Source organism: Nicotiana tomentosiformis, chromosome 7, assembly GCF_000390325.3.
Source record: "Nicotiana tomentosiformis chromosome 7, ASM39032v3, whole genome shotgun sequence".
Taxonomy (NCBI): domain Eukaryota; kingdom Viridiplantae; phylum Streptophyta; class Magnoliopsida; order Solanales; family Solanaceae; genus Nicotiana; species Nicotiana tomentosiformis.
This window is the reverse complement of record NC_090818.1, coordinates 625,581-636,198: the sequence shown is the minus strand read 5'-3', so window position 1 is coordinate 636,198 and position 10,618 is coordinate 625,581. Positions and strand designations below refer to the sequence as shown.

General features: G+C 38.6%; 1 protein-coding gene and 1 pseudogene across 1 annotated transcript; one reads left to right on the top strand and one right to left on the bottom strand.

The window, feature by feature from the left end:
* Positions 1 to 2,223: 2,223 nt before the first annotated feature.
* On the top strand, positions 2,224 to 5,734 carry LOC104121377 (probable pre-mRNA-splicing factor ATP-dependent RNA helicase DEAH5; annotated as a pseudogene).
* Positions 5,735 to 9,154: 3,420 nt separating this feature from the next.
* LOC104121375 (uncharacterized) lies at positions 9,155 to 10,226 on the bottom strand. Its single transcript, XM_009633350.4, has one exon. It carries the CDS (start codon positions 10,180 to 10,182, stop codon positions 9,238 to 9,240), a length of 945 nt encoding a protein of 314 aa, XP_009631645.1. The 5' UTR covers positions 10,183 to 10,226; the 3' UTR covers positions 9,155 to 9,237.
* Positions 10,227 to 10,618: the final 392 nt, after the last annotated feature.

Sequence of the window (10,618 nt, the reverse complement as noted above, 5' to 3'; positions counted from 1 at the left end):
CTTATTACAGCTGGCCCCGTTTCGTAGGTGACTTCTCGGGGTGGATCGGGATCGAGTCTGGTCGGTTCCTAGGTTTGGCTCTGCAACTGGGCTATTGCTACTTGTTGAGCTTGCAACATTTCGAAAATCATACGCAAGCTGATTCCGTTTTCCTCAGCGTTTTGGGTATTTTGAGCTGCAGATCGAGTTTCACCATGAATGCTATTTTCAGGGTCGGAACGTCGGTTTGCCTCGATGGCCACATGTGAATTAACGTCTATTGGATCTTCGACCTGAGCTCCAACGGGATTGACGAGTGGCGTTTCACCCACGGGTGTCAAGTTGTTGTTCTCATCTTGAAAGCCAGCTTCGTTGTCGGTAGATAAGGCCATTAATTGAGAATTCGTCGTTTTCAGCCTGAAATCGAAGACACTTCCAAGAGCAAGTGTAAAATAGTGTATTTCACAGAGATTCGTACCAAATAACCACTATTATCCTTAGCCCTACGGTGGGCGCCAAACTGTTTACCCAAAAAATGGATAAAGTTGAATTTATACGTAGTTCTAAGGATACGTGGTATAACTTGGTACAAATCGAAGAAGTAAGTAGAAATATATCGAATATTGACTGTGTAAAGGAATGAAATACAAACCAAATTGAGTAGAGAATGATTTATAAACAAGTAGGATGGATCAATGTCAAAGCTCAAAAAAGGATAATCTCTACTATATATCCGTGTAATAATCTTTGAAATGAGAGTGTATCAATGTTTGCTTCTCTGGATGTTCAATCATGCCCCTTCTAGAAATAATAGCCACTCTTTATATAGTGGAAGAACCTACTTTGGATATTATTAAAAATACATAGTGGGGATCCCACGATAGATTAGTTAATTAGTTTTTCCTTAATTCTCATCGAGATTCTCTCCCTAAGTGCGGCTGCAATGACTCTTTGTCTCTTAGCTCGATCTTGGTCGGTCTTGGTATTGGTCGATCTCCGGATCTCGAGCTCGATATTGATCGGTCTCTGGCTTTTGAGCTCGATAACACTACTTCATATCATAACTCGATATTGACTCGAGGATCGGTCCCTAAATTTTGAGCTCGATAACCTGGCTTTACTTCTTATCTCGAAGCTACAGTGACGACCCTCAGTTCATCATATTCTAACCTCGATTAATTACATGAAGGGAAAACTCGGATTTGACCGTATACACCCATGTATATTATGTCTAACTCCACTACTATTTAATCATTACACAATTATTAGGATCCAATCACTAGATAATTATAATTCCCAAAACGTAAAGAACAAACTCCATAGCAGATCATCAATTTTCTTCCCCCCATGGCAGTATAGTTTTTAAAAAAAAAATACCAAGTCTCAAGCAATCACTGTTATATAACTTCCTTTGTCTCCCAATGAATCCTCATAAAATACATGTAACAGATATACGTTGAAAATTTGTAATCTCTAATATAGGAATTGCTAAAACATAAGGTTAGTATATGTCAACAGGGATTGCTCATTGCTCCATTAGAATGTTCTCCATTATTTCCCAAGACTACCAAATTAGTAATATATATCCATGTCTATTTTTGAACGTTGAGATCAATTCTCCCTATCTTTTTTGCTACAAACTATAATGAAGATATAAAAAAGAATATTAAAGAAACAAAACAAATGGAGTTGAAATTGAGCCTGCAATTTGTTTTTCTTTTTCTTTTCCAAGAAAATGCTTACAAGAACCTTTGGAATTTTGTAAGAAATTTTTCTCTCAAGCATTTTTTAAGTTGACTTCATTTTAAAATTAAAATATATGCTTGGTTGGGAACATAATTTTTTTTTTCAATTGACTGACATTGAGAAAAAATGTTAACAAAATTCAAATGTTCTCGTACACACAAGAAATCAGTTTGACATAAAATAAATAATTGCGGATTCAAATGTTAACGGGCAAATAGATTGTTTAAAAATTAGTTACTAATAAAAATACAGTTATTTAGGAAAAACACAATATAAGTCAATAAGTTTTAGTTTTTTATTTCAAGTATTTTATTATCTTATTAAAAGTTACTTTGGTGTTTCAACTTTTTAATTTAGATCTTTCCAATTTTATAGTAACTTATAGATATGGATTATACTAAAGTGTAGTTAAATTGAAATTACCTAAATAACCCTCAAACTAGGCCTTAGTTTTAAGATGAGCGAATTTACAATCCTGCATCTGAGTAACTCCTTTATTGAGCAGGATTCGGATTAATGCAAATTTAGTACTATAAATGTAGCACGTTTGATTTGAGGGAAGGGAGGACATGGAGAAAGAGGGTATGAAGAGGTTGGAGTACCTGTTGCTCATATCGAAGGTATGTAACGAGTTGGAATCTCATTTAGGTTTTGGCTACAAAGTATTAGCTGAATTTATTACTGATTTTGGTAGAAGTTGCTTAACAGTAGATGTATTTGATAGGAAATTGAAAGATAATGGTGCTGAAATCCCAGATTATTTTGTACGAACATTGCTTACTATTATCCATGCTATATTGCCTCCTCCTAGCACTAAGTCGAAGGATGGGGAGATTGAGCTTGAGGCGAAGAAGAGTAAGAGGAGAGATGGAGAGGAAGAAGAACGGGATGGGACTAGAACTAGGCCTAGGGCTAGGGATGCTGATTATGATGATGGTAGAGCTGAACGTCATAGGGGTTCACAGAGGAACAGGGACAGAGATGGAGATACATATGCAAAGGGCAAGAGAGCTGATGATTGGAGGAAGTCGACGCATCCTGCTATGGATGAGCCCGAGTTGTATACAGTTTATAAGGGGAGGGTGTCGAGGGTGATGGATTCTGGTTGTTTTGTTCAGCTGAATGGCTTTAGAGGGAAAGAAGGCTTGGTTCACGTTTCTCAGCTTGCTAATACAAGGGTTAGTAATGCTAAAGGTTTAGTTAAGCGGGACCGGGATGTTTATGTTAAGGTTATCTCTATCAGTGGGCAGAAGCTGAGTTTGTCAATGAGAGATGTTGATCAGAATACAGGAAAGGATCTGTTGCCCTTGAAGAAAAGCTCAGGCAATGATGCAAATCCTTCAGGCGTGAATATTGAGGGCTCTAGGACTAGGAGGGTTGGCCTTTCCGGTATCAGCATTACTGAGGCGGAGGAGCATGTTGTTCCGTCTCGTAGACCGCTGAAGAGAATGAGTTCACCTGAAAGGTGGGAAGCGAAGCAACTTATTGCTGCAGGAGTTTTGGGGGTGAGGGAACATATCATGTTTGATGAAGAAGGGGACGGGCTGCTATATCAGGAAGAAGGTGCTGAAGAAGAACTTGAGATTGAGCTGAATGAAGACGAACCCCCTTTCTTGCAAGGCCAGAGTCGTTACTTAGTGGATATGTCCCCTGTTAAAATTTTTAAAAATCCTGAAGGATCCTTGAGTCGTGCTGCTGCCCTACAATCAGCTTTGATAAAGGAGAGAAGGGAAGTAAGGGAGCAGCAACAGAGGATGATGCTTGATTCCATCCCAAAGGATCTCAACAGACCGTGGGAAGACCCAATGCCAGAGACAGGCGAGAGGCATATGGCACAAGAGCTGAGGGGTGTTGGTTTGTCTGCCTATGATATGCAAGAGTGGAAGAAGGATGCTTATGGTAAAGCCTTGACCTTCGGCCAGAGGTCTAAGCTATCCCTCCAGGAGCAGCGGCAGAGTCTTCCTATTTACAAATTGAAGAAAGAACTGATTCAGGCTGTCCATGATAACCAGGTGCTGGTCGTCATTGGTGAGACAGGTTCTGGCAAGACAACACAGGTGACACAATATCTAGCTGAGGCAGGTTATACGACCAAGGGTAAAATTGGCTGTACTCAGCCTCGTCGAGTGGCTGCAACGTCAGTGGCTAAGAGAGTTGCTGAGGAGTTTGGTTGTCGATTAGGCGAAGAGGTCGGTTATGCTATTCGGTTTGAAGATTGTACCGGGCCAGATACTGTGATCAAATATATGACTGATGGCATGCTTCTGAGGGAGATTTTGATCGATGAAAATTTGTCCCAGTATTCAGTCATAATGCTTGATGAAGCACACGAAAGAACAATTCACACTGATGTTCTTTTCGGTTTGCTTAAGCAGCTCGTGAAGAGGAGACCTGACCTTCGTCTAATTGTCACATCTGCAACTTTGGATGCAGAGAAGTTTTCTGGTTATTTCTTCGACTGCAACATCTTTACAATCCCAGGAAGAACTTTCCCAGTAGAGATACTCTACACAAAGCAGCCAGAAAGTGATTACCTTGATGCAGCTTTAATTACTGTTATGCAGATCCACTTGACAGAACCTGAAGGTGATATCCTCCTCTTCTTGACTGGTCAAGAGGAGATTGATTATGCGTGCCAGTGCCTTTTCGAGAGGATGAAAGGACTAGGTAAAAATGTTCCTGAACTGATCATACTACCTGTCTATAGTGCCTTGCCCAGTGAAATGCAGTCCAGAATTTTTGACCCTGCCCCTCCTGGGAAGAGAAAAGTTGTTGTTGCTACTAATATTGCTGAAGCTTCTTTGACAATTGATGGTATATATTATGTTATTGATCCTGGATTTGCAAAGCAAAATGTCTACAATCCAAAACAGGGGCTTGATTCACTGGTTATTACCCCAATTTCACAAGCATCCGAACCGGACCTGGGAAGTGTTACCGTCTGTTTACTGAGAGTGCATTCCACAGTGAAATGTCCCCTACTGCCATTCCCGAAATCCAAAGGATAAATCTTGGGAACACGGTTCTTATGATGAAAGCAATGGGTATTAATGATCTTCTGTCGTTTGATTTCATGGACCCACCTTCCCCTCAGGCTCTCGTATCTGCCATGGAGCAACTTTACACTCTTGGAGCACTCGATGAGGAGGGGCTCCTGACGAAGCTGGGAAGAAAAATGGCGGAATTTCCATTAGATCCTCCTTTGTCCAAGATGCTTCTTGCTAGTGTGGACCTTGGCTGTAGTGATGAGATCTTGACCATAATTGCTATTATTCAAACCGGAAACATCTTTTACCGACCAAGGGAAAAACAAGCACAGGCCAATCAGAAAAGGGCCAAATTGTTTCAGCCTGAGGGTGATCATCTTACCTTGCTTGCTGTTTATGAGGCTTGGAAAGCCAAAAACTTTTCAGGTCCATGGTGTTTTGAAAATTTTGTCCAGTCTCGATCTCTCAGGAGGGCGCAGGATGTTAGAAAACAGCTGCTCTTCATCATGGACTGGTATAAATTGGATGTTGTGAGTGCTGGAAAGAATTTCACGAAGATCCGAAAGGCTATTGCTGCAGGTTTCTTTTTTCATGCTGCTAGAAAGGATCCTCAAGAGGGTTACAGAACTCTTGTTGAGAACCAGCCAGTTTACATTCATCCTAGCAGTGCTCTTTTCCAGAGACAGCCAGACTGGGTTATTTATCATGAGCTTGTTATGACAACAAAGGAATACATGCGCGAAGTGACCGTGGTAGATCCTAAATGGCTTGTCGAGTTGGCACCAAGATTCTTCAAAGTGGCTGATTCAATGAAATTAAGCAAGCGCAAGAGACAGGAACGTATTGAGCCTCTTTACGATAGATATCATGAGCCAAACTCATGGCGATTGAGTAAGAGGAGAGCGTGATTCTTTTTTTTCTCTTTTCTTTTTTGTTCTGTGTTGGTTCAATCATCAATGAAATGCCCGCTGTTTGTTATTGTAAAGCGACATATATTTGGTCAATCTAAAGCAATTTGTCAATTGGAGCACTTCTTTCATGTAAGCTTTTTCCCGATTTGACCGGTTATAGTTTTCACTCAAGTGGGCTCGATAAAAGTTTCTCTCAAAAGTGGTTATAACCCCTCAGTTATGTGCTTTTGCAAGGGAAATTACTCTTGAATTGAACTTCAATTTTTTCCTGTTCTAAGGATGGATTGTTGGAATGACCCTTGAACTACTTTTTGACAGTAGGGGGAATATTAATACTATATAGAAATAGAATAAAGAGATTTTTATTGTCCTCACATGGCAGTTTTGACATTTAGTTCTGAAGGTCTTTCTTTCGCTTATGTCTAGACCTTTATGTTCATTTCTCTCTTATGTTTACGTAGATCAAGCTATTTAAGAAGCGCTTTTTGGTAATGCATGTATTGGGCCTTTTCTCTACTCTTCCATTCTCTTTATTTTCTCTCTCTGCCTCTCTCATTCCCTGGGAGGACAGTGTAATCGCATCAGTGAAATCACCAAAGGAGATCAGCAAGCACATATTGCCAAATTCATATCTGTTTGTGCTTCACAGAGGTAAGCATGTGAATGCGATGTTTCGGACCTCTCTCATCTAGGTTGAAGAATGCTTTGAGGTCATCTATTTAAGAAAGAATTTTACTCTGCAGTGAGAATTTACTAAGATTTGGTTGATTCATCTACTTTTTCTTGTTATAGCAAAAGAAAAAAGGGTTTTGGGGGGGGGGGGGGGGGATATTAAGCTAATGTTTTACTGTGTCCTAAACGATCCTGAAGTTCCTGGGAATTGATATCTTTGTCTTCTTGGTGGTATTCTTCCGTTAAACAATTTGGCATTTCTTTTGTAAGAACTGCAGGTAGTACTACAATTTTGATCTAGAGGTTGTCTTGAGGGTTTGGTTAGTGATCCATAAGATCCCGTGTTAAGGGAAGAGACTGAGCAGATGATGTGAAAATGGTGAGCATTCTATTGGTTATGCTTGAGTTTCTTTCTTTAGTTTACCTCTACTTTCCGGGATCTATTTTCTTTAGACAATGGTACTAAATGCTCTATGGTGAGCATTAATTGTCTGTAGTTTTTTTTAAAAAAAGATCTTCGCTTTCTACTTGACCAGTTAATTATATAAAGTACCATTGTTCGTGAATTTTTTTCTAAGTCAAAAGTAAGAGCAAATTTTGTGTGGAGTAGCTTTTGACATGTCATTTCTTTTCTATAGATTTCCTTGATAAACTTTAGTTTCACAAGCCATAAATCTTCTGTTTGAGTTGTTGGAGGAATCCAATAAATATTCAAGAATTTTATGGATGCTCTTTCTTTGACAATGGTATAATACATCGGTTAGAATGAATAACTAATAAAACTATGAGAGTGCGAGAAGAGTTCTTCCACTAGAATTTTCAGTGGTAAAATTCTATTCAGCTAACGAGCATCTGCTTGCAGGATTGCAGACATCTTGGATTTACCTGCGGCATGCCTATGGTGTTGGTTTGATTGAATTTTGTGATGCATTTCTTCCTTCCTTTTTCTTCTTCTTGGTGGGGAGGAGGGTAAATGCATTTGTGCTTCTGCATTTTACTCCTTCCTGTTTATGTCTTTCTTTGTTAATGTGAACTTGCTATCATTTTGGGAATTGGTGAGGAAAAAGGAGCAGAATGCTTCAAATGTGACCCTGCTGGTGATTTTTGTGGTCATAAGTTATTTTCTGAGCTTAATTTCCCTTTCAATGTAAAAACTGATTTAAATTTTTTCGTGTTTATAACTAGCTTTCTGGTTTACTGCCTTCCACTGTGGAGTAGCTTTTGACATGTCATTTCTTTTCTATAGATTTCCTTGATAAGCTTTAGTTTCACAAGCCATAAATCTTCTGTTTGAGTTGTTGGAGGAATCCAATAAATATTCAAGAATTTTATGGATGCTCTTTCTTTGACAATGGTATAATACATCGGCTAGAATGAATAACTAATAAAACTATGAGAGTGCGAGAAGAGTTCTTCCACTAGAATTTTCAGTGGTAAAATTCTATTCAGCTAACGAGCATCTGCTTGCAGGATTGCAGACATCTTGGATTTACCTGCGGCATGCCTATGGTGTTGGTTTGATTGAATTTTGTGATGCATTTCCTCCTTCCTTTTCTTCTTCTTGGTGGGGAGGAGGGTAAATGCATTTGTGCTTCTGCATTTTACTCATTCCTGTTTATGTCTTTCTTTGTTAATGTGAACTTGCTATCATTTTGGGAATTGGTGAGGAAAAAGGAGCAGAATGCTTCAAATGTGACCCTGCTGGTGATTTTTGTGGTCATAAATTGTTTTCTGAGCTTAATTTCCCTTTCAAGGTAAAAACTGATTTAAATTTGTTCGTGTTTATAACTAGCTTTCTGGTTTTCTGCCTTCCACTGTGATGGTTATAAGAAGGGTACTATCCTGGTTCATGAAGTTAACTGTGGCTGTTGCTCCTCGCCATTGTATCCTTATCAGCTTCATTCATGTATAAATGCATGCCAGACTAAGAAAATGGATAAGTTAAGATTTTCAAGCATAAATGTAGTTCTTTGCTATATCATCTATTTTATTACACAAATCTCAAATTTGGAAGGTTGCCTCATCTTTTAGATCCTAATTGACTATGATGCAAGTAGGTCAAGATTAGACCCTTTTGACTCTGTTACAGTCTGATCTATTGTGAAGTTAATGTAAATACATCTTAGGTTTTGTTTGTTTAGACTGGAGAAGCTACACTAGAACCAATAACTCCTTTGAAAAGAAAAGAAAATTTGAATATGTTTTTGCCTTTTCAATATATTTACTTTGACATTGACATTTATGTTAACAGGTTATGCTTTGCTGTTGTTATTGTTAAGTGGTTGGCATGCATATGTTTCTGGTGGTTCTCTCAGCTATGTTCTCTGCCATTTTCATTATTCAGTTAGTATGTCGTAGTTTATCTTTTTCATCCTCTATTTTTAGGTGTGAAAAAATCCTGGTAGGGAGCACTTCCCCCTCTGATGGGCCTTGCGCAACACGAATCCGGATTAGTCGAAGCTCTAACGCGGATACAAAACAACAGTTGGGAAATCAAAAAAGAAAAAGGACCCTCTTATGTTTAGGTGAATTTTTGTTTTTTTGGTTGTATGCGTTAGATCTCCTGGGTGTTCAAGTAATGGCTTTTCCTCTTTGTTTTTGTTCACTCTTTCTTCTCACTATTATGTCGTGAGTAGTTCTTATACTTGTCACACCCTCTTTTCTACCCACAAAATATTATGTGTTATTATGGATTGTAAAAATTAGGTGCTCACAACACTCATAGTACCGTTAGCCTGATTGAATTTCAAATGTAACGCGGTCTTATGCGGGCAGAGATTGAACTATCTTTGTTTTTTAGCTCTCTCGTTTGACATATTATTTGGGAACCAGTTTGTTCTGCGTGCTGATAAGACAATGTTTAATTAGCAAAATGCTTTAATCAAGAACGAATTCTATTTGTGTATACACTGACAACCTCAAAACAGATGATTGCACAGTTGCTAAAACTGTTTCCTGCTACCAAGAGACAAGGCCGCCTTCAACAATGCCTCGCGACCAGGAAAACGACTTCCAGTATTTGATACAGAATGGTCTTTGTTGATTGTATTATAATCAGTATGATTCTCAGGATTCTGTAAATTTCTTGTTCTTTCTGTCATAGTTGAAGGTGAGCCAGAATCATTCTTTCTCCTCTGTAACCTTATCCGTTCCCGTCTTCTCTCCCTACTGTCTTTTTCACCTTTTCCAGTTTCCTCCTCCTGACTACTATCAACTTCAGCAATCCCTTTTAAATTGGTGTTGTTATTTGGAGAATAAGAAAGTCTTGGTATTCGACCGCCTTTGGATGTACCAAGTAGTTCATAATCAATTTTGCTCCAACCCAACTTGTCTTCATTGTCCCAACCAAATCTTGTGCTGATTTCCAGCAACTCAGAAACCGCGCTTTGTGTGCTTGCTGAAACGTCGCCGTTCAGGAGATTCTGAGCAAACTCCCACTCAATTCGGTCCTTATACACAGAGTCAGAAAGGACTTCATCTGCGAGCTTGGCCCACTCTTCAAAATCACGAGCTCGAAGATTTTTGGAAACCCATTTGAGGTATTTAGATGGGAGTGTACCCAGCATTTTACCTTTGTATTTTCCAAAATCTATGACTCTGTCTCGCGCTGGAATTTGTCTAGGACCAGTTGCTCTTGAACCTGCTGAAATTGTGAAAGAACTAATGTTCCTCCTCAAGCTCAAAGACTGTGAAGAAGGGGGAAAAGAAGAATAAGAACCTACCTGAAAACGTGAAATTGTAGGGGAGGAGACATTGAGTGAGCACTGTGGAATTGGATGAAAATGAAGAAGATTCATGTCTGAGTGGGAGATGTTGGAGTTGAAAAAAAAGTCCAGATTTGGACTTGGAGATACGCAGCAGACCTCTAGGAAGACTAAGTGTTTCATTGTAGTCAAAGGATCAAGGGGATAATTTATTTATTTTTGGGTGTGTTTAGTGCTAACTTGTACGGCACATTTTACTTATTAGTCTGTTCTAAAAAGAATGACATATTTATATATTTGAAAATAATTTAACTTTAAACTTTTTATTTTACTTACTTTACTCTTAATGATATGTTTTTATAGCCACAAAAATATCATGGCCCTATAAAGTTTTTGCCCCCTTAAGCTTTTAGGATCACATGATTCAAAAATATTCATTTTTTTCTTAAACTTTGTGTCAAATCAAACTATATCGTCTACATTGAAAAAAAAAGTATTTTAATCGGGAAGAAAATATGACTCTAGACTCTAGAGTAAGAAATGATATGCTAACTTGAAGTGTATTACTGGTAGTATCAAATTTTATTTTACTCTTATGATATCGAATGATTAATAAATT